Source organism: Podarcis liolepis (assembly GCF_965112155.1).
Source record: "Podarcis liolepis genome assembly, chromosome: 10".
In the NCBI taxonomy this organism is placed as follows: domain Eukaryota; kingdom Metazoa; phylum Chordata; class Lepidosauria; order Squamata; family Lacertidae; genus Podarcis; species Podarcis liolepis.
The window spans coordinates 9,656,875-9,683,370 of record NC_139562.1 but is presented as its reverse complement, the minus strand read 5'-3'; the positions used below and the strand labels follow the sequence as shown (position 1 = coordinate 9,683,370).

At 47.2% G+C, this 26,496-nt stretch overlaps 1 protein-coding gene across 2 annotated transcripts in view; it reads left to right on the top strand.

Moving 5' to 3' along the window:
• Window positions 1-26,496, top strand: part of SFMBT2 (Scm like with four mbt domains 2) — a 79,373-nt gene that overhangs the window by 26,151 nt on the left and 26,726 nt on the right. For both annotated transcript variants that reach the window (XM_083461074.1, XM_083461075.1), the window contains 8 exons: window positions 2,642-2,730; window positions 6,784-7,030; window positions 9,131-9,228; window positions 14,168-14,269; window positions 14,826-14,973; window positions 18,766-18,848; window positions 23,576-23,702; window positions 25,362-25,475. In XM_083461074.1, the coding sequence (XP_083317200.1) occupies window positions 2,642-2,730; window positions 6,784-7,030; window positions 9,131-9,228; window positions 14,168-14,269; window positions 14,826-14,973; window positions 18,766-18,848; window positions 23,576-23,702; window positions 25,362-25,475 (1,008 nt within the window). The remainder of the gene's footprint in view (window positions 1-2,641; window positions 2,731-6,783; window positions 7,031-9,130; window positions 9,229-14,167; window positions 14,270-14,825; window positions 14,974-18,765; window positions 18,849-23,575; window positions 23,703-25,361; window positions 25,476-26,496) is intronic.

Below are 26,496 nucleotides of genomic sequence, written 5' to 3'. Positions count from 1 at the left end.
ACAAAGCTCTAAAAGCAGAAATGTAATAAGCAATACACATGTTCCGGATAAGGTGAGTTTAATCACAGAGGCGCTGATAGACCGAAAGGGTGTCTGGAATAAAGCACTGCTCTGTTAACAGGGCAGAAATTTGGCATATTTATATACTATGCCTGGCCAATCTGAAGGCCTCATACTGTCTACCAATCAGAAGGGCCAATGTTGCAGGCCCCCATTCCTGTCCCCCATGTAGCCCAGAGGGCCCAGAGGTCTGAGTGCAAGTGCAGGGACGTGATTGGATATTTTTGTTGCCCTAAATGAGGGATGGAGAAGCCATGAATCTTCAGGCATTGTTGGACTCCAACTCCCATGAGCCTCAGTCAGCATGAGCAATGGTCAGGGATGATGGGAGTTGTAGTCCAGCAACACCTGGACAAGAGCAGAGTATAACCTGCCGAGAAAATAACAGTTCATTTCCTGATATCAGACCTTTATTGGGGGGGGGAGTCTTTATTGGGGGGGGGGATATTATCAGTCCCTTAAGTCACACATTCCGTGTCTAGTTCTGGACATAGATGTCAACTTTCCCCCCTTTTTAAAGGGAAATTCCCTTATTCCGAATAGGATTCCTCGCAAGAAAAGGGAAAAGTTGACAGCTATGGTTCTGGGCCCCACAATTTAAGAAGGGTGTCGACAAGCTGGAAAGTGTGCAGAGGAGGGTGACCAAGATGATCAAGGGCAGGGGTAGGCAAACTAAGGCCTGGGGGCTGGATCCGACCCAATCGCCTTCTCAATCTGGCCCACGGACAGTCCGGGAATCAGCGTGTTTTTACATGAGTAGAATGTGTGCTTTTATTTAAAATGCATCTCTGGGTTATTTGCGGGGCCTGCCTGGTGTTTTTACATGAGTAGAATGTGTGCTTTGATTTAAAATACATCTCTGGGTTATTTGTGGGGCATAGGAATTCGTTCATATATTTTTTTCAAAATATAGTCCGGCCCCACACAAGGTCTGAGGGACAGTGGACCGGCCCACAACTGAAAAAGGCTGCTGACCCCCAATCAAGGGTCTGGAAAACATGCCTTATGAGGAATGGTCGAGGGAGCTGGGTGTGTTTAGCTTGGAAAAGAGGAGACTGAGAAGAGATAGGAGAGCCATCTTCAGATATCTCACACGGAAGAGGAAGCAAGCCTGTTTTCTCCTGCTCTGGAGGGTAGGACTCGAACCCACAGCTGCAAGTTACAACAAGGGAGATTCCGACTCAACATCGGGGATAACTTTAGCTGTTTGACAGTGGGGAGGTGGTGGACTCTCCTTCCTTGGAGGTTTTTAAGCAGAGGTTGGGTGGCCATCTGTCATGGATGCTTTAGCTGAGATTCCTGCGTTGCAGGGGGTTGGACTAGATGACCCTTGGGGTCCCTTCCAACTCCACCATTCTATGTTCCTATGAATGGTTCCTGCTGTTGCACTTCTAGCAAGCCAGGCAAAGGGTGCAGCTCTGCCCTGCCCCATTGGTGCCCCTGCCCCACCTGTTTCTGACCTCCCTGCCTTCTTCTGCCCTACCAGTCGCAGTAGACACCAGCCACCACCCTAAATTAACTGATGCTATTCCCTGGTTGGAGCGAGAGTATCTTAGCGGCTGGGCCTGGCTCCCTCGCCAGTGTCTTCCCCCTTGAAGAACCAGCTGGGTGACAAGTTAATTAAATAGCTCATTTGTAACGGTTACATCTTGCTGCTTTGTTTAGGCCTTGTCATACAATCGGTCCCCTTCAGCCGGTAAATGATGCTATCTATTGATTCTCTGTGCTGGTAACATTTACAGCCTTTTGTCATCTGCTGTTTCCTTGATGGATCTGCTGGTAGCTGCTAATGTCGGAGCCTGGATATAAATCCAGCCTTGTTGCTTGTTGGTTTTTCAAATCCTCTTATCCCAGCGGTTTGGGCCGACACTTTCACTGCTGCTAACGCAATCCCTCTGGAGAGCTCCTGTCACCTCGCAAATCCCAATTTTGTAACCTTGTAATGTGTGGTGCTCATGCACATGCCCTCCCAACACCTTGAAGGCGAAAACCAAGATGCCATGTTCCCAGATGCCATCTTCCTGTTTTGTAATTGCGAGAGAATGGCGGCCATTTTGGGCGCTGTGATCGTACATGATTTTGCACTGCAATATCCTCCTGGGAAAAACAACAACTTTTTAGTGGGGTGGGGGAGAAATTGTGGCGTGAAATCATGGGAGATCACAATGTCCAATATGGCCACCTTTCTTTCACGATAAAAAACAGGGTGTCCATGTTTTTCTGGGGTACGGGATGTCCACGTTTTTTGGGGTATGCATGCCTGGCTCACACCTAAATCCATGCAGTGCTAGGAACAACTAATTTCCCCAGGGACACTCACTGGTACTTTTACTCCCTTTTCCCTTTTTATTTGCTTGTTTATTTATTTTCATGGATTTCCTGCCTTTCTTCCACTATGGAAACTCAAGTGACTTGGGACGGATGGTACCTGCAAACCATAGTTTACTGGACCGAGAGTGTGATGGGTCATAGAGTTTGGAAGCTACCTCGTACAGTCTGCCTCTGTAATGTTTCGGTCTAGCCTTTTTAAGGGTCAGAATCTGTCTCCTTAGCTAATCATGTGCTCGCCTTGCTTTCCCAGCTATCAAGGAGAAATATTCGGACTGGACGGCGTTCCTCATACGTGATTTGACGGGCTCTCGAACGGCGCCTGCAAATTTACTGGAAGGCGTATGTATTGAGTTAATATATCCTCTTGAGTGCTACAGTGTTTGTGGTGGTACGATTATTTAAGCCTGTAAAATTGACTCCCCTCTCCTCGCTTTTTAGCCCAGATCTGACGAGGCGGTGGGTGAGAAGGAAAGCATTGATTGTTTGCATGTGGGTCATCTAAGATAGACACAACTTTTAAGTGCAATTACATTCTTAAGTGATCGGATTCTAGGCTATTGGAGCGGTGGAGGGGAGGCAACAAGATCCAGAGTTTCTTATTTGGGTTTCTTTCAATGCATGGAAGCAAGACATTCTATGCTTGTTTGCAATTCCTTTTCACAGTAATGACCTTTGCAGAGACATCGACCTGGTTAGTGTAGTGCATGGGCGCTAGGTCTTTTATGGGTGTTTAGCACCCACAACACGGGGCTCCATTGTGACTTCTGGTTTCTATTGGACGTTGTCACAGAGCCCTGACACGACCTCCCAGATGATGTAGAAACCGGAAGTCGCTCAGAGGTCTTGGACGTAACCTCCGAGACCCTGTGAGGGCTTGATAGTGCCGGCACATCACCAATGTGATGTCATGATGTCATGACATCATGTTATGTCACGGGCGCCGTTGGGGATCCATAACATAAGGCCCAAGTCAGCGCCCCTGGTGTAAAGGGCTAGAAAACACATTTTCCTCTTGATATTGTTAATCCCAGCCAGCAGGTATGGTAAGATCTGTGATCCAGCAACATCTAGGGCAGGCTTCCTCAAACTCAGCCCTCCAGATGTTTTGAGACTACAATTCCCATCATCCCTGACCACTGATCCTGCTAGCTAGGGATCATGGGAGCTGTAGGCCAAAAACATCTGGAGGGCCGAGTTTGAGGAAGCCTGATGAGGAGTGCTGTAGGTCCCCATGCCCTGCTGTTGAGGGAATGGTGCTGATGGTGGAAATTATAGAATTGTAGAGTTGGAAGGGACCACAAGAGTCATCTAGTCCAACCTCCTGCAATGCAGGAATCTTTTGCCCAGCATGGGGCTCAAACCCACAACCCTGAGATTAAGAGTCTCATGCTCTACTGAGTGAGCTACCAAATATACGATGTTGGAACAGGATGGATCTAACAAGCCATTTCTCTTATCTTCACAATCTCCTAATTGGCTGCAGTTCGGTGAGATTATGCTGTGAGATTATTGCTGTACGGTTCAGTGTGTCTGCAACGGTGTGGAGTTTGTGTGGGTTCTGAGTTGTGTCTCTGCAAGTTGAGGGTTATCTCCAGTCCAGCTGTGTTTCCTGCATTGCAGTGGGGGGTTGGGGTTGGACTAGATGACCGCTGGGGTCCCTTCCACCTCCACAATTCTATGATTCCATTCTTGGTGCCACACAGAGAGATGCAAATCTGGGCATGCACCACAGTGTGTGGCTTGCTAAAGCATTGCAGGAGCAATGAATATTCTTAATGCCTTGTTGTGCGCTTTCAATAAAGTGAGCCCTGGATATTCCTTACGATGGATATTCCACTTTTTTAAATAAAAAAGCCTCTAGCTCTTTATTTTCCTGAGAAATACGCAGGCAGTACATTCTGTCCGGCTGCTCAATTCAACTCAATCCCAGTGTTTATTCTGCCCAGTGACACCCAACTGCATTTTATTGGAGTATTTAATATACCCCATAGCTTTTAATTTTAACAGACCAAGTGGCTTGCATTTCAGTCTCTGCTGGTTTTGAGGTGTACTAACTTTCAGCTCCTCCCCACGATCACCACCGCTACAAAACTTCTGGCTCCAGGCCTGTTTTACAGTTTGCTATCCGAATTGGTAGCTTACTTGCTAGAATTACTTGCATTTTTGCTCAATAGTCAGGAGTGAGGATCAGGCGGGAGTGTGTGTGTGTGTGTGTGTGTGCAAATTGTAACTGGTGCCAGATATTATTATTTAATGACAATTATTATCACCATCACACCTTATCAGTTTAGCAAAAAGGCTGTCTAGAGTCGGTGCTTCCTTACGGGGTCCTTTTGCTGTAGAAATGAATGCTCAAGGCAGAGTTGATTATTGTCTATAGACATCCTGCTCTCCTTCTGTTTTCCCCATTCCTCACCTAAGAGTTTTAATCAGGCAAACCCCAAACCAACAGGAATTTAAAAACACATAGAATGTGTTTTTAGCAGGACAGGCATCGTAGTCAGTGGCGTAGCGTGGGTTGTCAGCACCCGGGGCAAGGCAAGTAATTTGCGCCCCCTAACCCGTGGATTTGCGCCCCCTAACCCTAACCCCCAGATGTTGCGGCCGGTGCGGCCGGCACCCCCTGCACCCCCCACGCTACGCCACTGATCATAGTTGTTGCAGGTTCCGTCCTGTACCCCCAAAACACCACTTCATAACATTCCCCGGATATTCTTACGAGCATCTGGAAATTGTCGTGTTAAAAACATTCAAGATTTTGCAGATTGGATGCTTACGTTTCAAAAATGATTTTATTTATTTTGGTAAAGGGCTGAACCAGGTGCTGCTTTAACAGCGTGTTTAGCGACCACCTTTTTTTGTTTTTTTAAAATTCAATTAATTAATTAACAGGCACATGAGATTGGGGTTAATTGGGACTGCAGTTTGCCAGTCCCTCCCCTCCCTAGTTGCAATACTACAGTGGTGCCTCGCAAGACAAAAATAATCCGTTCTGTGATTCTCTTCGTCTAGCGGTTTTTTCGTCTTGCAAAGCAAGCCTATTGACAGATTAGCGCTATTAGCGGCTTTTAGCGGCTTATCTGCTGATCGGATCAGCTGATAAGCGGCTTAGCGGCTTAGAAAAAAGGGGGGGGAAACCCCGCAGGAACTCGCAAGGCATTGTCGTCTTGCGAAGCAAGCCCATAGGAAATTTGTTTTGCGAAGCACCTCCAAAACAGAAAACTTTTTCGTCTAGCGAGTTTTCCGTCTTGCGAGGCATTCGTCTTGCGGGGCACCACTGTACTTGCAGTGATCCCCACAAGAAAATTATTCATTAGAAAAACAACTGTCATTGGCACTAATGGAAGCTGTTATTATAATGCTTTTGCCATGCTAGAGGACTTCATTGGGATTGTGGTTGGGGCGTGAAGGATGAAGCCTCTCTTTCCCACATGCTACAGTCTCTACAAAAATCCCTTTGACGCACACATACCTGGTCCTTTTTTAAAAACAAAAAAACACAGGTGTGTTTGCTGAACACGCTATGAAAATAATGTCTGGTTCGTTCTTCCCATTTGCTGACACACACGTGTGTGCATGCACACGCACACCCTAAAGGCCATACATAGCTCATCCTTTAAAAAATAATAATGTAAATCTAATTCAGAAATCAACACCCAGAATCCAGTGGCTACTGGTAGGGTGGAAGGTTGGGAGGTGGACAGTAGGTGGCGCCAGAGCCGATGGCACGTAGAGCCAGCTCATTCTAGTTTTGCCCCTGTCCTTCTCCGCCCCTCTGCTGAGTTCTGCAAGCGCAACACTAGGACATTGGCAGGCAGGGCCACCCCCTGGAGTATTTGTAAGTAAGAAAACAGGGCAGGTGAGGGCTATCTGGGGGCAAACTGAAGATGGCTGGGCAGTAGCCTATTTCTCCAAATAGACCAGCCTCTGTTGCCAGGATCTGAATATATGTGTGACTTTGCAAGGTGAACATTTAAAAGCTCACTCCTTTTCCCTAAGCATTTCCTTGTCACAGCTCCCCACAGCTAAGACCGTTTATTTTATTTTCACATAATCTGATTCCTGGGATATTAATAAAAAAAAATTTTAAAATGGGGGGAAGTGAGTTGTTTTTGAAACAAATAATTGTCGAGCATTAAGCACAGTTAATTTCTCTTCCTGTTTTTTCCTTTTTTTTCTTTTGCGTTTGGAATGTATGACTGGGTTAAAATTAGGAGGAAGGAGAGACCGCTGGGATAAAGGTGAAGAAAAGCCATCATCCAGCCGCATACACACACACACACAAAATATAGAATAAAAAAAATAAAATATATAAATCTTCTGCTGTCTCTGTTACCGTGAGAAGACTTCGCATAAAGTTTAAAATAAGGAGTTTTGCTTCTGTTTAAACAGCCTCTGCGAGGGAAAAACCCTGTAGACCTCATTACAGTTGATTCCTTAATAGAGCTTCAGGATTCCCAGAGTCCCTTTCAATACTGGATAGTTAGTGTTCTTGAGAATGTTGGAGGAAGATTACGCCTTCGCTATGTGGGATTGGAGGAGACTGAATCCTATGACCAGTGGTTGTTTTACTTGGATTACAGACTTCGACCAGTTGGTTGGTGTCAAGAGAATAAGTACAGACTGGATCCACCCGCAGGTAAAAATTTTAAAAAAGCAGAAATAAGTTTCCTAATACTGCAAATGTTATAGGGCAGGGCCATGCCTGCCTGCGGTTGATGAATAGTATAATATGCTTTAAATGTATGGTACCTACATGGCCTTAGTTTGCTGTTACAGGTAACTCACAACTTATCATAGAATCATAGAATCATCTTACGCACATTTAAGTTGCATAGGTTTTGCACAATTGGCAAAAGGAATTAAAAGTGGGCATAAAAGGATTAAGTGTCCGAGGGGGAAAGGACTTTGGCAACCTCACCCGCCATTGAACCCAAGGTGTTTAGACCATACATGATTTTGCTATCCCCAGAACGTAAGAGTAGGGCTGGGCGATATCTGGTTTTCAGCATCATCAGCTAAACATCACAATATACCAATAAATCATGACATCTGAAATAAGGACGGGGCTATGTAGAGGCATTGGCTGGGTTCATAGTTTTCCCCCGCATCGTGATTTTTGCATAGCGCACACACGCACATGTCATGATTTGCAATATACAGTGGATGCTCGAGTTGCGAACGTGATCCGTGCGGGAGGTACGTTTGCAACCCGCAACGTCCACGCATGCACAGGTTGCGATTCGGCTCTTTTGCACATGCGCAAAGCGCAATTTAGTGCTTCTGCGCAAGCGCCGAAACCCAGAAGTAACCCGTTCCAATACTGGATTTTGGCGCGTCCGTAACCCAAAAACGCGCAACCTGAAGTGTCTGTAACCCGAGGTATGACTGTTTTGCCAGGTCAAAAATTATGAAACTGATATCACGATACGGACTTGGAACCTGTTTGGGATGATATATCTATATATTGCCCAGCCCTAGTTGAGAGTCGCCTGTATTGTGCTTTGACTACCAGAAAGATGCTTGTGGGATCTTCTGCCTCGGGCGGCAAAATAACCTGGCAGGCCTTGGGCACGCACTTTGACTTAGTGGGGTGAGAGGCCATTCACTGCTCTGTCTCAAGCCGCAAAATGTCTTGGGCAGGTATTGGACCCTCACAAATCAGTTCAAGTTTCAGGTGAGCTCAGTGTTTATCCCAGAGGTGCTGCAAACAGGTGATAACAGTGTTAAAGTGTATTTTGGGCCGAGTGCCAAAACTTTGCCCTATTGTCTTCATTAACAGATTTACTGAACTTGATTCTAGGAGCAGCGGGAAGAGAGCTTTAGCTTCACTTAGTAGGAAAGCCTGCTTATCTCTCCCATCATGTTGTATTCTGGGGCATGCAGTTTTGTGGGGGTGCAGTGAGGCAAGAGATTGCCCCAGAAGTAAAGGCTTTATTTTAATCTCACTTTCCTCCTGTGAATGGATTTACAGGCGTTTAAAGAAAACCCCGCTGTGAATTGCTTAAAAGCACTGAGTGAGGCAGCTAATACAACTTTCCCGCCCCCTTGATTTACGGTTTTTGTACTTTGCAAAGCACGGTCATCAGTTGAGTCCTCGGGGCAGCTTAAAAGCAGGTTGCTGTGTGGGTCTGTTGGGACAAATCTGGTAAAATCTACCAGGTGTGCAAATGAGGCCTATATGAGTGAGTGAGTGTGTGTGTGTGTGTGTGAGAGAGAGAGAGAGAGAGAGAGAGAGAGGGAGAGAGGGAGAGAACGAGAACCCGGTAAAGTGGCCCACCTAGGAGGAAGCAAACTCTGATCCTAAACTTCCTCTCCTTTTTGGGATATCTTTGGGAGAAGAAAAGGCTAAGGCTAACGCTAACGCTACACAAATCTGCAGTGGATTCCCTAAGGATGGCACCTTGTATGCCTCCTTTTGCCAACTCCTGCAGCCAAGCTGGTACCAAATTTATCTCAGCTTTCTTTTGGCTCACACCAGCAATGCCAAGACAAGGATCTTGTTGTCTGGGCAGTCCAGGACCTCCATACACAATGCCCAGGCTTGCGCCCCAGGGAAACCACTTCGGTGCTGCTAATGCGGCGGTTTGACTTCACCCCTGGAGGCTCACTCCATTGCGTCTTGGGACAGACGGATGCCAACCACGTATTTGCAGACCCAGAACTTGAATGAAGCATTGCAGAGTGTTAATATACACTGCTTCAACGTCCATGTGATTTCTGATGTGGTTTGTTTTAGAAATCTGTTCTCTGAAGACTGTGTCTGAATGGCATTCTGCTCTGGATAAAGCCCTGATTGAGGCAGCACAATTTCCCCTCCCTATGGAAGTGTTTAAGGTAGGATCTGCGATTCCCTTTTCAGCCAAAAAAACAGCCGGTTTGAATTTCGGTGGCATCACTGTATTGGGCCCCTGATTCTCGTATCAGACTCATCCATCTTTGTTCGGAGAAAGGAATGGGGGAATGGGCTTCATGGAGACTGCCAGCTCCTTGCTTGATGCTACTTTCTCCATAGTTCTATTACTGCTGCCGCCATTTTGAACCCTGGGCCTGTCCCTCCATGGGTTGCCTGTTGAAGCCATCTTTGCAAATTCCAGCCTACAGCCACCCCCAACTTGGTGCCCTCCAGATTTGTGGACTCCACCGACCATCAGCACCAGACGACTGGTCAGGGTTGTTGGGAGTTGTAGTTCAATGTGCCTGGATGACGCCAAGTTGGGAGAGGCTAGAATGGGCACTTATAACCTTGCCGTTTCCATGCCTAGTGTTGTCGTTTCACTGAGAGAAAGCTTGCCTAATCTCCTAACACCATGTCAGACCTTGGATCCATCTAGCTTTGTACTGTGCAGTGGCGTAGCGCAGAGGGCCCCAGGCACAAAATTTGAGAGGAGGGCACAACCCACTCAGGCACCAGCATTGGCCGACCTGGCTCCCCCCGTGTGAGCAGGCAGGCAGCACAGCACGACCCTGCTTGGCTCTGGTGGCGGGGCACTCCATCCGCATTGGTGGCTTGCCTGCCCCGGGTGCCAGCAACCCCTGCTATGCCACTGGTACTGTATGCATTGAACTGCTGCATCTGCCCCAAGGTTTTGTGTTTTCGGTTTGCGTATTGTTTCGGGAAAATGTGAATTAGTGTCCTGGACAGGCTGGAGTCAGAGGGATTGTGGGAGGCACCGTTGGGGGAGAAAACCCCGCCCCGGCAATGGGAAGAAGGCTCAGAGCCAGGGGAGTGATGCTGGGAAAGACTTCCTCGAAAGCATTGCTGAGACCACTAGGCCTGAGCTGTGGTTTGTTTCCTTGAATAAAGATCCAACTTCACTGGCCTCAAGCGACTTATTTATTTTTGCTGCTGGCTCCAGCCCTGACAATTAGGTGGATTCGCTTTAATATCTGATCTAGGCCGTGCTCCCTTCCCCCTTTCATCCCTAGATGTCAGCCCGCATTTCTTGTGTGGCGAGTTCTCGTCCCCCGCCCCCCCCCCGCCCCCGTGGAAATATAGACACATGACACAATTATTTAAGGTTAATGGGCTAAATATGGCCACAACTTTATTGGTTACAGGTGATGAGCAGTATTGGCTTAGGCCAGGGGTCTGCAACCCGCGGCTCCGGAGCCGCATGTGGCTCTTTTACACCTTTGCCGCGGCTCCGGGGCGGATACTAGTGAGGGGAGGAGGCGCATTGTGCACCCCGACACTCCCCACTGTGGTGGGCACTGTACTGGCTGTGACGTCGCATGGGGGCGGTGCGTGCGTTAGTCACGCACCGTCCCAACGTCACCTTCCAGCCCGCTGTCAGATCGCGGCTCCGGAGATATATTTGTTTTAAATGTCGCAATGGTTTTGCGGCTCCCAGTTTTTTTCCCTCAGAAACGGGTCCAAGTGGCTCTTTTTGTCTTAAAGGTTGCAGACCCCTGGCTTAGGCATTGGTCCTAACCGACTATCCGGCTTCAGGAACAGCTGGTATGCAGGAAAAGAGGGAGATCCCCGGCTGCACCTGCGTTTAAATCGGGCAGGCCATGCCCCCAAAGCCAGCCGATTGGCTGGCCAGGGGGTGACACGGCCAGGGATTCTCCCAATCGCATGGGGGGGGGCGTGACGCCCGCAATCCCACCTCCTCTACAGGGCAAAAGTGGCTTTTCCAGCAATTTAAAACCCACTATTTTAAAAACAGTTAAATAGCAGCCGCAGGAACAGGGTGGCTTCTCAAACATTTGCCAGTAGCTTCGTAGCGAAGGGGTCAGATGCAACTCTGTGGAGAGAAGGCATTAGCTTCCCCAAAAATCCTGTTTCCTGCATCTTGCCTTCCCTTCCCTTCTTACTTTTGTTTGGATTTGAGTTTCTTGCCAGCTATGCCCTGTCAAAGCAATAAATTCTCACCTTGAGCCGCCTGGCTTGTGAGTTCAGTTTCCCCTGCGGTGAGGATATATATCGGTATGGAAAATTCTGCAGGTTTAATAAAAGGAGAAGGTGATGAATTGCAAACAAGTGCACTCTATCCTACAAGACCTTTACAATAAGCTCTGAGTGGGGGTGTGGGAGTGTGTTATTGCTCCTGCTTTCAAAAAACACTTGGTTCCTGTGAAGAATGGGGAGTGGAATTAGTAGCATCAAGAATACTGCCGTTGCTTCAACACAGGTCAGTGATGGAAGCGGTCCTCTTCCTTCTGATGAAAACCAGGCTGTTGGAAAGCAATAGTTTTCCAGTGGTGGGGAACCACACAAAATTGGAGCATAATTGGAGGGGAGAGGGGTCAGTGCTGTGTTTGGAAGCGCAAAATGTGTGGCTTCTGGAATCGAATCCTTTCAATTGCAGAGTCCTGCAGACTCACTTAAATGTGACCCCCAGAAAGGTTGGGGAGACCAACAGCCCGCCGCTGCCTTCAGCATTTGAAAGCAACGATTCTTGATTTATTTCATTTTGTCTAAACACCATTTTAGCCCACCCTTCATCGCAAAGTGAGCTGGAGAACAATTTTTAAAAACCAAATGTATTACAATCAGTAATCATAGAACGAGCAGGTGAAACACCAAAGAACAACTAGGATAGCCTTATTATTATTATTATTATCATTATCATTATCATTATCATTATACCCCGCCCATCTGGCTGGGTTTCCCCAGCCACTCTGGGCGGCTTTCAGCAGAATATAGAAACAATATAAATATAAATGGTTAGCTAATAGCCCAGCAAACGCCCTAGTGAATCAACTAATTTGCAATCAATTAAATTACCTAACCCTGGTCTATATATTACATGAGTATTTCATAGAACGCTTTGTTTATACAGATGAACCTAGGAGCTTTGAGATGCAAAGATGCCACAGAGTGGCTGGGGAAACCCAGTCAGATGAATCATAGAATCACACAATGGTAGGGTTGGGAGGGACCCTGTGGGTCATCTAGTCCAACCCCCTGCAAGACCACTTACATCCCCTCCTTCCTATTTTATCCTCAAAACAACCCTTTGAGGTAGGCTGAGCTGAGAGGCAGTGACTGGCCCGAGGTCTCCCAGTGAGCTCTGGGTGGCTGAGTGGAGATTTGAACCCTGGTCTCCCAGGTCTTATAGTCCAGCCCAAGGGTCAGCAACCTTTTTCAGCTGTGGGCCGGTCCACCGTCCCTCAGACCTTGTGGGGGGCTAGACTATATTTTGAATAAAAAAAATATGAACGAATTCCTATGCCCCACAAATAACCCAGAGATGCATTTTCAATAAAAGGACACATCCTGCTCCTGTAAAAACACACTGATTCCCAGACCATCTGGGGGCCGGATTGAGAAGACGATTGGGCCGCATCTGGCCCCCGGGCCTTAGTTTGCCTTCCCCTGGTCCAGCCCTTTAACCGCTAGACTATACTGGCTCTCAAGTCTCTTAAGTACAAATTGGTAAGAGGGGTTAAGTATCACACAATCACATATATCTGCTATGTCGTATTGAAAGTAAAGGACCGGTGTTTGATGCACCATGTGGGATCCATGAGACCCTACTTTCTTTTTTGTCTCAAGAGTAAAGAGAAAAGAAAGAGAAGTCTTATTATCTGCCATTGATGTGCGCCAAGGAATTCAGAGAGCAATCCATCATGGCTGCGCGTCAATTTGAGCCTAATAGCAATTAAAAGCTTTCTGTTCGCTCCAGTGAAATGTATCCTTCAGAAATTATGTAGATTAATTGGCATCTTGAAAGGGAGCATATGTTTGCCGTCTCATTCATTCCTCTGAATCTGAGACAGGCTGGTAAAAGGTTCGCTGGGACGGAGCGTTTTGAAGCCACCTTCTCACGCTTCCTGTTAAACTGGGGCCCATCACCCTGGGAAGTCAGGCCATCTAAGAGAAGGAAAACCCTGATTCCTAAGCCTCTGCTGCCTGGCGGGATATCTTTGGGAGGAGAAAATGCTCAGGAATAAACCCTACACAAATCTGGAGTGGAGTATTAGACGCCTTGTATGCCTCCTTCCGGTACGTGGATGGCGCTGTGGGTTAAAACAAAGGGCCTAGGACTTGTCCATCAGAAGGTCGGCGGTTCGAATCCCCGTAACATCAAAGTGCAAGTAGATAAATAGGTACCGCTCCGGCGGGAAGGTAAACGGCATTTCCGTGCACTGCTCTGGTTCGCCAGAAGTGGCTTAGTCATGCTGGCCACATGACCCGGAAGCTGTACACCGGCTCCCTCGGCCAATAAAGCGAGATGAGCGCCGCAACCCCAGAGTCGGTCACAACTGGACCTAATGGTCAGGGGTTACCTTTACTTTATGCCTCCTTCCAGCAATTGAGAACAGAAGATGGAGAACATAAGATAACAGGCCCATTTAGCCATGTTGGGCCCCCAACCGACCCCAGGGATTCAGATAAATGGTGCTTGCTCCCTACTTGGATTCCACTGAGCCTCTTGGGCTTGCCGATCGGAAGGTCGGCGGTTCGAATCCCTGCGACGGAGTGAACTCCCGTTGCTCTGTCCCTGCTCCTGCCAACCTAGCAGTTCAAAAGCACGCCAGTGCAAGTAGATAAATAGGTACCACTCCGGCGGGAAGGTCAACAGCATTTCTGTGTGCTCTGGCTTCCGTCACAGTGTCCCATTGTGCCAGACACGGTTTAGTCATGCAGGCTACATGACCAGGAAAGCTGCCTGTCGACAAACGCCGGCTCCCTCGGTCTGAAAGCGAGATGAGCGCTGCAACCCCATAGTCGCCTTAACCATCCAGGGGTCCTTTACCTTTTTTACCTAATCACCTTCTGAGCTTTGGGGACAAAGCCTTGGATTTATTTGTTTTTGTTTCATAGGACCATGACGACTTGAGGAACCACCTGTTCACAGTGGGCATGAAATTGGAGGCAGTGGATATGAAAGATCCATGTAGGATTTGTCCCGCTACAATATGTAAGGTGAGAAATTTAAAATGGGGGAAGGCAGAGGGTTGGACTAGATGACCCTTGGGTCCCTTCCAACTCTAAAATTCTGTGATTCTAACACAGATGGAAAATAATAATAATAATAATAATAATAATAATAATAATAATAATAATAATAATAATAATAATTTCTTCCCTTCCCTTTGAGGTCCTAGGGTGGGTTATTAGTGGTAAGCTCAATGGTGGGGGCACTTTTACCAAACTTTCCTTCAGCCAAAAAGAGCACTCCCACTTTATTTATTAATTATATTGCATTTCTACCCCACCTTTTCCTCCAAGGTGCTCCAGGTGTCTTACCTGGTTCTCCCCCTCCCCATTTTATCCTCACAACAACCCTGTGAGGTATGTTTCGGATCTGAAGTGTGAAAATTGCAGACCCACTTTTGCTGATGAGTATCCCGAACCTAGTATTTTCAGTGCAAAATGAAAGGAAAACACAAGGCCGGTCCCTGAACAGAGTTCGCATTCGTTCTCTGTGTGTCGATGGCAGGGGTTTTTCCTTAATGCAGAATTGTTTGGTTCCCTCCAGGTTTTTAACAACCATTTTGTTCAAGTAACCATCGACGACCTCCGTCCCGAAGGGAGCGCAGCCTCCATGATTTGCCATGCCGATTCCTTGGGGATCATGCCAGTACAGTGGTGCCTTAAAAACGGAGTCCACCTGACACCGCCCAAAGGTCTGTATATATATATAGCTCTCTCTGGGCAAAAAGTCTTTCAGAGTGCTACGGTGCCCTGGCTAGCCCATAGCTCGTTTCGGTTTTGATAGTGGGTTTCAGGGTTGCGTAACCCAGGACGTGAGACGTGGAAGAAGCCTATAAGTGCTGCCTGCTGAATCTGGAGAGAGGGACTCAGCCATGAAGCTCCCAGATATTTACTGTATTTTTCTGTGTATAAGACGATGCTTTTTGCTAAGAAAAAATCAGGCAAAAATTGGGTGTCGTCTTATATAGTGGTACCTCAGGTTAAGTACTTAATTCATTCCGGAGGTCCGTTCTTAACCTGAAACTGTTCTTAACCTGAAGCACCACTTTAGCTAATAGGGCCTCCTGCTGCTGCCGTGCCACCGGAGCCCAATTTCTGTTCTTATCCTGAAGCAAAGTTCTTAACCTGAAGCACTATTTTTGGGTTAGCGGAGTGTGTAACCTGAAGCGTATGTAACCTAAGGTACCACTGTACACGGATAGTGAATGCAGAGGGGGGGGGGACATGCGATTCATGGCAGCAGCATGCAGGAGATTGGCAGTGGCGATTGGGCGGGCGATTGGTGGCTGTGGCAAGGCCTGCTGGTGATTGGCTGTGGCTGCAGCAATTGGGCAGCCGATTGGCAGCTGTGGCAAGTGGGCAGGTGGGTTGTTGGTGGCGGCGAGCAATTGGCAGTTGCGGCGAGGTGTGCAATTGGCAGTGGCTGTGGCAAGCGATCACCGGTGGCGGGCAGGCGGGTGAGCGATTGGCGGAAGTGACCTCCCCCACCCCTCCGAAAAGCTAAACAACTTAATTTCTTAATTTTGGGCGTCTTATACACGGAAAAATACTGTACGTTTGAGAACTGGCATGGTGTACTGCAGCAGTCGCCAGCTTTTCTTGGGGACACCTTTTTGCAATCACAAATTGGAGAAGCTGTTGTGGGTGCCACAGGAACACCGCAACCAAGCACACACTGCAATCTGTTTTAATAGCAACTGCAGAATTGCCTCTTTCAGCAAGGGAAAGGCATTCAGGAGCGCCAGGAAAGACCCGCAATGGTGACTCCTTGCATAGTGGTTCAAGTTTTGGCTTAATGCTAGAGAAACCTGGCATCATCTCTAAGCCTAACTCAGTGTTTCTCTACGTCTAGCCCATCCTACCTCACAGGGTGGTTGTGAGGATAATATATGGGGGGCAGAAGCATTTATTTCCCCCCATAAGCTTTATTGCCATTATTAACAACCCAAAAGTGCAATGGCAGTGTATCGCGCCACATACAAAACAAGCGAGTCACAAGAGAGATAGTTTCATTGCAGTTGAACTTCCAGTTCTAGGGTTCTGTGAAATGGTGACACAACAATATCTTTCAAGACATCCTTATTTTTCCGAGCTGGTCTAGAAAGTGACACCTAAACCCAATTAATAAATAAATTCTGCTTTATTATACAGTGGTACCTCGGGTTAAGTACTTAATTCGTTCCGGAGGTCCGTACTTAACCTGAAACTGTTCTTAACCTGAAGCACCACTTTAGCTAATGGGGCCTCCTGCTGCCGCCGCGCCGCCGGAACACGATTTCTGTTCTCATCCTGAAGCAAAGTTCTTAACCTGAAGCACTATTTCTGGGTTAGCGGAATCTGTAACCTGAAGCATATGTAACCTGAAGTGTATGTAACCTGAAGCGTATCTAACCTGAGGTACCACTGTACCAACACGGCCTGCTTTGGGGGCTGGTTTTCTGGGGACGGGTAGGGTTAGACTGCATGTTTTGCCTAAATTGAATTTACCCCTTTTGCCTGGAGGCAGATTTAATATACATTCCTTCCCTGCTATTAAACAACTGGAAGAAGAATTGTGCGGGTTCCCTGGGGCCAAAAATAGACCCATGTGCTCTCTCTGTTTGGTGCCAGCCAGCAAATGCATCTCCATTAACTGCCAGCAAATTTAAGCACTGAGTTGGCACTGCTTATATTTACTAAGCTGGATTTATAGACCTCTTTTCTTTCTTTCTTTCTTAAACATTAAGAGCTATTGCGCCCTTTTATGAGCTATTTAAGGGGAGGGAGCATTTGCTCAAGGATTGCAGCACGTTGCAGAGAACGCTCAGCTATGCACTCGAATGTAATCATGCGCCGCTCCTTGACTGCACGCTATTGCCAGCATCTGAAATCTTAACACGGGCCGCTGCAGTTAATAAAACATTTAGCTGGTTATAAAAGGGCAACTAGCCTTCCAACATCTAACACCTGCTGCCTGAGGTTGATGGGAGTTGTAGTAGTAGTAGTAGTAGTAGTAATAATAATAATAATAATAATAATAATAATAATAATAATAATAATAATAATACAGTGGTACCTCGGGTTAAGTACTTAATTTCTTCTGGAGGTCCGTTCTTAACCTGAAACTGTTCTTAACCTGAAGCACCACTTTAGCTAATGGGGCCTCCTGCTGCTGCCGCGCTGCTGGAGATCAATTTCTATTCTTATCCTGAAGCAAAGTTCTTAACCTGAAGCACTATTTCTGGGTTAGCGGAGTGTGTAACCTGAAGTGTATGTAACCTGAAGCGTATGTAACCCGAGGTACCACTGTAATAATTTATTATTTATACCCCGCCCATCTGGCTGGGTTTCCCCAGCCACTCTGGGCGGCTTCCAACAAAACACTAAAATACAATAACCTATTAAACATTAAAAGCTTCCCTAAACAGGGCTGCCTTCAGATGCCTTCTAAAAGTCTGGTAATTGTTCTTCTCTTTGACATCTGGTGGGAGGGTGTTCCACAGGGCGGGTGCCACCACCGAAAAGGCCCTCTGCCTGGTTCCCTGTAACTTGGCTTCTCGCAACGAGGGAACCACCAGAAGGCCCTTGGCGCTGGACCTCAGTGTCCGGGCTGAATGATGGGGGTGGAGATGCACCTTCAGGTATACTTCAGGTAATACAACGCACCTGAACTGCACCCGGTTGGAGAAGGGCTGACTTCAGGCATGACCACAGTCCAAAATTGCAATAAGTGTGTGGGTGGAAGAACAGTGAAGACAGCTGGAGATTTGAGGCGGCAGCAGATCCAGCTGCCAAAGAGGCAAGCCGCCGTTCTTCAAAGGGACCTTGACAGTGGGAACTTTTTGGTACCCAGAATCATAGAACTGCAGAACGCAAAGGGACCCCTGGGTCATCTAGTCCAACCCCCTGCTGCAATGCAGGAATCGCAGCTAAAGCATCCATGACAGATGGCCATCCAACCTCTGCTTTAAAACCTCCAAGGAAGGAGAGTCGTCACCTTCCAAGCTGCCAAACTGCTTTTACCGTCCAGAATTTCTTCCTAATGTTTAGTTGAAATCTCCTTTGAACCCGTTGGTTCAAATCCTACCCTCTGGGCAGCTTCTAACAAATTATTAAATCACAGAAAAACATCTAATATTAAAAACTTCCCTATACAGGTCTTCTAAAAGCCATATAGTTATAGTATTTATCTGTTTGACATCCGATGGGAGGGCGTTCCGGAGGGTGGGTGCCACTACCAAGAAGGCCCTGTAACTTCACTTCTCGCAGTGAGGGAACTGCCAGAAGGCCCTCGGAGCTGGATCTCAGTATCTGGGCTGAACAATGTCCTTCTTATGTCCTTATATTCAGTGCTAGAAAAAAAGAGGAGCCAGAACTCACCATGAACTCACCTCTGTTTTCTTATAACGGCAAAGGCGCCCACCAGAGCGGTGCCCGAACTGAGTTCCGGCGAGATGAGGCTGAAAAATAAAGCCCTGTTTATATTCTTATGCATTGTCTTGCAGGTTATTCCAGCCAGGACTTTGACTGGGCAGATTACCAGAAGCAATGTGGAACTGAAGCAGCTCCCCAGTTCTGCTTCAGAAATGTAAGATACCGTTTTCCTTTTCTAAAAAAGGTTTATTGATTTAATTGAGACAGATTTATTTATTTATTTGGCTGGCTGCAAAAGTAACAAAGGGGGGAAACTTCATCTTCTGACACTAATGCAAATATCCCATCGATATGTAAATTGATATAGGCAACCCATGTGTCCAAATCTAGTGAGAGCCACTGTGGTGTAGTGGTTAGAGTGTTGGACTAGGAGCTGGGAGACCAGGGTTCGAATCCCTGCTCGTCCATGAAACCTGCCGGATCCCAGTCCCAGTCTCTCAGCCTAACCTACCTCACAGGGTTGTTGTGGGACGATAAAATGGGACGAGAACCATCAATGCCTCGCTGAGCTCCTTGGAGGAAAGATGAAGCCTAGTAAAGGTAAAGGGACCCCTGACCATTAGGTCCAGTCGTGGCCGACTCTGGGGTTGCGGTGCTCATCTGCTTTATTGGCCGAGGGAGCCGGCGTACAGCTTCCGGGTCATGTGACCAGCATGACTAAGCCGCTTCTGGTGAACCAGAGCAGCACACGGAAAAGCCGTTTACCTTCCCGCCAGAGCGGTACCTATTTATCTACTTGCACTTTGATGTGCTTTCGAACTGCTAGGTTGGCAGGAGCTGGGACCGAGCAACGGGAGCTCACCCCGTCGCGGGAATTCGAACCACCGACCTTCTGATCGGCAAGTCCTAGGCTCTGTGGTTTAACCCACTGCACCACCCGTGTCCCTAAGATGAAGCATAAATATGATTAAAGACCCATACGATATTGATGAACGCAGGCTGTGCATTCAGACTTAGAAAAAGGCAGTCTTCAGACTGCGTTTCTTTTATATCTACTAATCCCACACCGGCCTCCTCGTTTGCTGGTTCTTAGCTTCTGCCTTTCAGCACCACGAACTACGCAGCAGGGACTGCTTAAACAATGGGGGTGGGGTGGGGGAAGGAAATGCATCATTTATCTTTTTAAAAATAACAACAACATAGCATCCCTGCCTCGGCATTTGAGCCTCTGGCCCGGTGGGGAAATGTATGCGGTGGACAAAATAGGGAGGCCGGAATCAGCCCAGAGACTGGGGTCCACCAAAGTGATACTCCCTAGATTCTGCTGGACTCCATTTCCCATAAACCCTAGGTAGAATGGCCCCTGACCAAAAGGATGATGGGAGATAATAAAAATAATAATTTATTATCTGTACCCCACCCATCTGGCTGGGTTTCCCCAGCCACTCTGGGCGGCTTCCATAGAAACCAAAAAACACTAAAAATTTCATACATTAAAAACTTCCCTGAACAGGGCTGCCTTAAGATGTCTTCTGATTGTCAGGTAGTTGTATATCGTTTTGACATCTGATGGGAGGGCGTTCCACAGGGCGGGCGCCACTACCGAAAAGGCCCTCTGCCTGGTTCCCTGTAGCTTTGCTTCTTGCAATGAGGGAACCGCCAGAAGGCCCTCGGCGCTGGACCTCAGCGTCCGGGCAGAACGATGGGGGTGGAGACGCTCCTTCAGATATACTGGATCGAGGCCGTTTAGGGCTTTAAAGGTCAACACCAACACTTTGAATTGTGCTCGGAAACGTACTGGGAGCCAATGTAGGTCTTTCAAGACCGGTGTTATGTGGTCTCGATGTAGTCCCAAGCAACATCTGCAGGCCACTACATTGGTTACCCCTGCTAGGGAGCATTCAGAAGTTTTGTTTCCCCGAGCGCAGGAAACTGCCTGACACCGAGTTGGTCCATTGGACTCCGTTGCCCTGGTGTCGTCTACTCTGAAGGACAGCTCCAGGCAGAGACGAACCATTGCTGATCCTCCTTCCCAAGATCCTTTTCAACTGGAAACTTTGTGGATGGGACCCAGAACTGGGTGGAGTTGCCTAGAGTTCCCCTTTGAGGAGGAGTTGGAGGAAAAATAGGAGCAGAGTAGGAAACATAGGGACCTTCCTTATACCTGGTCCATCCAGGTCAGTGCTGTCTACACGGACTGGCAGCCACTCTCCTGGGCTTCGGGTAGGGGGCATCCCCAGTCCCATTTGCAGGTGTCAGGGATTGAAACAGGGAGCTTCTACATCTGGGACCCCCAAACTCGGCCCTCCAGCTGTTTTGGGACTACAACTCCCATCATCCCTAACTAACAGGACCAGTAGTCAGGGATGATGGGAATTGTAGTCCCAAAACAGCTGGAGGGCTGAGTTTGGGGGTGCCTGTTCTACATGATTGGCTGGCGCTTCACCAATGAGCTTCAGGTTCTGCCTTCTCTTGGTCAGCTGTTAGGATTCTATAATCATTTCCCTCTCTCTTATTTGAGGGTTAAAAAAAGCTCTTTTCCTCACTCCTTGCTTCCCTTGCCACCCGTAGCTTGAGTTTTCCTGTCCTGTAAAACTGGGCTGCATTATCTCTGCCCATTCTTGAGAAGCTCCTTCCTTTCTGTTTCTTACAGTAAGATTGTGGGAGAGAAATTTGAGTCCGTTCATCTTTCAGTGAGCACCCACCTAATTTGTACTTCCCAGATCACATTTTCGCTTCTTATAATTTTGTGAGGCAGTTCGCCAACCAAAGAATGGTCACAGAAATGCGTATTAGGGCAAACTAACATGGAAAAACGCATTATAATAGGGGAAATGGCTTGCAGGAAGTGTTTGCGTCAAGAGAAACCTGTAGCTTTGTCAAATATAAAATCACAGTGTAGCTTTGCTGTCTAATCCATCACAGAAATGTTGCAAGGCGATAAGGTAACTGATTTGAGTGTTTTAAAACAACTGGCCATTATCTGACAAAATATGAAAGGTCAAAATGCATGTGAACTTTTGGGCCGGTGTGGGGCCGGTGTGTTTGTTTTTGTAAAACTTTTTCAAACCGGTGAAGGAACGGGGCAAAATGAACTTGACACTTGGAACAAGTGAGAAATGTAGTGGAACCAAAGTGGTCAGATTATTCCATCCACATCAATGCATGTCCTTTTTAAAAGAATATTCAGCTGCTCACTTAGTCACCGTCAGTTTATTTATATATACCACACTTTCCACGAATACATTTCTGCTCAAAATGATTCATGGGAAATTAACAGCCTAAATAAAAACCCATAGTGCTATAACATAATGCTTAACAGCTCCTCAGTGAACACTTTGTTCTATTATATCAGAACTGTTATTGAGCATAGAGCTAAGATATCGAATACCTTTGCAGTCCAAGGAAGCCTCAAAGCTGTTGGCATTGGGGCCTAGCAACCCCCCCCAAAAAAAAACCCTTCAAAACTTTAATGGTGCTGAGAATTGCTAAGAGACCCCTGTTACCCTCATAGAACTTCAGTTCCCAGAGTTCCCTGGGAAGAGGGATTGATTGGTTGATAAACCAATGATCTTCACCTGTCCCATTTTGCCCATGAGGAATTGGCACTCTATGAGGGAAATAGGGGTCTCCCAGCAACACTCATCACCTTAAATGGGGGGGGGGCGACTACACTTCCCAGGATTCTTTGCGGGGAAACTCAGCCAGATGGGCGGGGTATAAATAAATTATTATTATTATTATTATTATTATTATTATTATTATTATTATTAGCTATTTAAAGTGGTGCAATATTGTTTTAAACGTCTGGTGCTCAAAAGGTCAGGAATTGCCCTTAAAGTTCTTCTGGTAACAGCCATTGCATGAAGGCAACTATGGCAGGCGTGTGGGTATAATTTATATATATTTTATTTATTTGGACACAGTTTTGGATTTGGGCCGAACGTGGCTCTCTCCAGTTTTCCCTTTAGCAAGCCGCATGAGATCCTCTTCAAATCAGTCCCCATTAATCTCTGCACTCTTTTAAGCGGCCTTGCACGCTGGTGATTTATGAATGTCTTATTAACGAAGTTCAGGTTGCAGACCCTCAACATTTAATGGCTTTGCTTAGCCTGCATGCAGTAGGAACTGGTGCACTTTCAATGAGTCAGGATCAATATTTTTTAGCCATTCTCTCTCCCCCGCCCTCCATCCGAGGTAAATCTCAATATCTATCAAATGAGCGCCACAAAACAACTTGAGGATTGTACTATATTCTGTCATTTGTTCAGTTGAGGAAATATTACATTGGTGACAAAGGCCAAGCGATTGTATGGCGAGGGCCAGCTTCTCAGATCAAACTTAAATTTCATGCTTGGAAGCATTGACACATCTCAATCATTTGGTTAAAGGTAACCATTAGGTCCAGTCGTGGCCGACTCTGGGGTTGCGGCGCTCATCTCGCATTACTGGCCAAGGGAGCCGGCGTACAGCTTCCGGGTCATGTGGCCAGCATGACTAAGCCACTTCTGGCGAACCAGAGCAGCACACGGAAACACCGTTTACCTTCCCGCCGGAGCGGTACCTATTTATCTACTTGCACTTTCACGTGCTTTTGAACTGCTAGGTTGGCAGGAGCAGGGACTGAGCAATGGGAGCTCACCCCGTCGCGAGGATTCGAACAGCCGACCTTCTGATTGGCAAGTCCTAGGCTCTGTGCTTTAACCCACCGTGCCACCCTGTCATCCTTTGGTTAGTTATTTGTAATTGCAGTTCTTGCAGTTATCAACAAAAACATTGAACACCTGTTGAACCAGAAGTGTTAGGGGGATGGACATATTCAAGATGAGCATCCAGCCCTCTTTTAAGCTGCCGTCAATGTCCTGAAAACTAGACAAAGCGCTGCTGTCTGCACAAGGGCCAAAGGGTACAAAACTGAGGCTATGTGGCTGCCTCTTTCAGGTATCCTTCAGTCGAGGCTTTACGAAAAACATGAAGCTAGAAGCCGTGAACCCTAAGAACCAGGCTGAAATCTGTGTGGCTTCCGTCATCTCAGTAAAAGGGAGGTTAATGTGGCTCCGCTTGGAAGGTAAGTTAGAATATCTATTACCATGTTTTTTACTCCATAAGACGCACTTCTTTCTTCCTAAAAAGTAAGGGGAAATGTCTGTGCGTCTTATGGAGGAATGTGTGGTCCCTGGAGCCAAATTGCCCAGGGGCAAAAAGCAGATTTTGAAAGAGGGAAGTGGGTGTTGAAACAAAGCTGCTGATTGTTTGCCAATTGGGGAGAGAGATAAGGGACACTAGAGATAAAGGAGGCTGCCTGGGAGTGGGGAGGTAAAGACAGCAAACTTACAAAGGGGGGAAACAGGAAGACTAAAGCAGTAAGGAGAGAAATTAGAAGAGGAGAAGGAGCAAAAAACTGCTCCAGCTAAGGAAAAGACACTAAGGCAAACAAGAGGGGAGGGAGTGTTGAAAGGAAACAGCTGATCAGTGGGATCGAAAGAGAGATAAGGGACGCTAGTGGAGGCTGCCTGGGAGGGGGGAGGTAAAAGCCCATGGATCCTCAGGATTTTTACATTGGGTCACCCCAAATTCACCATCAGATCCTCCTCCAAAAACTTGGTGCGTCTTATGGAGCAAAAAATGCGGTATGTTTTGTAGTTTTCAATGCACAGCGGCGGCCTTATAGGCTTAGGGCGTGGGTTGGCAACAGAGCACCCATGGGCACCCATACGCCCTCAGAGGCCTTCACTGGTGCCTGTGGGATTCTGTAGAAATTGGGCTTGAAGGAAGAAGCACGAGGAAGCCTTCTGTCAACTGTTGTGCAATGTATACTTCTGGGATATTTTACTTTGGATAAAGAATACCTGCAAGATACTCACTTGCAGAGAAGAAAAGAAGGCTTTGTTTAATCTTACTTGTGGTGGGGAGATCTCAGCTGGGGAGGAAGGAGTCAGCACACACCCCACTGCGCCACGTTAGGGGGTATTTTTCCTAGTTGCCGTTAAAGAAGAAGAAGCTGCCATTTTGTCTGACTCGACTGGTGGCGCGGAAACTATGTTTGCTGCAGAGCTGATCTCTTAGCTGGGCTCACTGCACCTCCTTGTCCCGCTTTGTCTCCTCCTCCCCCCAAACCCCAATCACCACTTTAGCAGCGTTATTTTCAGTTGAATTGTTTCCAGGTTGGGCCCAAGATTGTAAGCGGTGATTGGCCGCTTGATTGTTGGGGAGGGGGTAGAGATGCCTAAAATCGCTCAGCTGTCGGAACGAAGTGCGAGCGGTTGTGTTCTGCGTTCTGGTGGGTGAGCGATTTTAGGCAAACCCCCCCCCCCAACAATTAAGCAGCCAATCACCGCCTACAATCTCGGGCTCGCGCCACAAAACCATTCGCGTGTCCCCCCTCAGCACTACCCGTGTATAAATTTTGAACCTCATTTTTGGGTCAAAGAAGCTCGTCTTATACACAGAAAAATACGGTATTGTGATGTTGGCATCTGTATATGTAACCTGAATGCTGTTGTGCTAGCACACTCTCTCTATATATATAAATATAGATATATATATATATATCAGAATTTTTTTAATGCAGCAGCCTTGTTTATCTTTAGGGCCTCATATGATGAAAGGATATTTTGGAACAGAGAGATTATTCCTTGCTGCACGTCTTGCCCTTTTGAGATGGAGGAGACGACTTCTGCTGCCACCTTCCTGGCTTTCAAATGGCATAATAAATTTGCTTTTATAGGTTCACAGGTGCCTGCTTCAGAATACATCGTCGATGTGGAGTCGATGAACATATTCCCAGTTGGCTGGTGTGAAGCGAATGCTTACAAGCTCTCGACGCCACATAAAGCCATGTGTAAGTACACGAAAGAGCAAAATTTGGGCTGTTAACCTTTACTGTGTTGTTTCAGCAGCGAGGCCTTAGTTGGCGGAAGGCGAAGCGATTCGGCAAGCTTCCGGGCTGTTGCTGCTTTCATAGAATCATAGAGTTGGAATAGACCACAAGGGCCACCAAGTCCAACCCCCTGCCAAGCAGGAAACACCATCAGAGCACTTCTGACATATGGTTGTCAAGCCTCTGCTTAAAGACCTCCAAAGAAGGAGACTCCACCACACGCCTTGGCAGCAAATTCCACTGTCGAACAGCTCTTACTGTCAGGAAGTTCTTCCTAATGTTTAGGTGGAATCTTCTTTCTTGTAGTTTGGATCCATTGCTCCATGTCCGCTTCTCTGGAGCAGCAGAAAACAACCTTTCTCCCTCCTCTATATGACATCCTTTTATATATTTGAACATGGCTATCATATCACCCCTTAACCTCCTCTTCTCCAGGCTAAACATGCCCAGCTCCCTTAGCCGTTCCTCATAAGGCATCGTTTCCAGGCCTTTGACCATTTTGGTTGCCCTCCTCTGGACACGTTCCAGTTTGTCAGTGTCCTTCTTGAATTGTGGTGCCCAGAACTGGACACAGTACTCCAGGAGGGGGAGGGATGGGAGAGGGATGAGGATGGGAGAGGGATGAGGATGGGAGAGGGAGGAGGATGAGTACTCCAGGAGGGAGAGGGATGCAGTCACAGCCTCGCAAATTGTGCGATTATAGTTGGTTGGGAACCTGGCACAGCAAAACCCACTTCTGTTGATGCAGCCTAGAATAGCATTAGCTTTTTTTTGCTGCCGCATCACCCTGTTGACTCATGTTAAGCTTGTGGTCCACCAAGACCCCAGTATCCTTTTCACATATACAGTGGTACCTTGGTTCTCAAATTTAATCCCTTCTGGAAGTCTGTTCCAAAACCAAAGCATTCCAAAACCAAGGTGCGCTTTCCCATAAAAAGTAATGCAAAACGGATTGATCCGTTCCAGACTTTTAAAAACAACC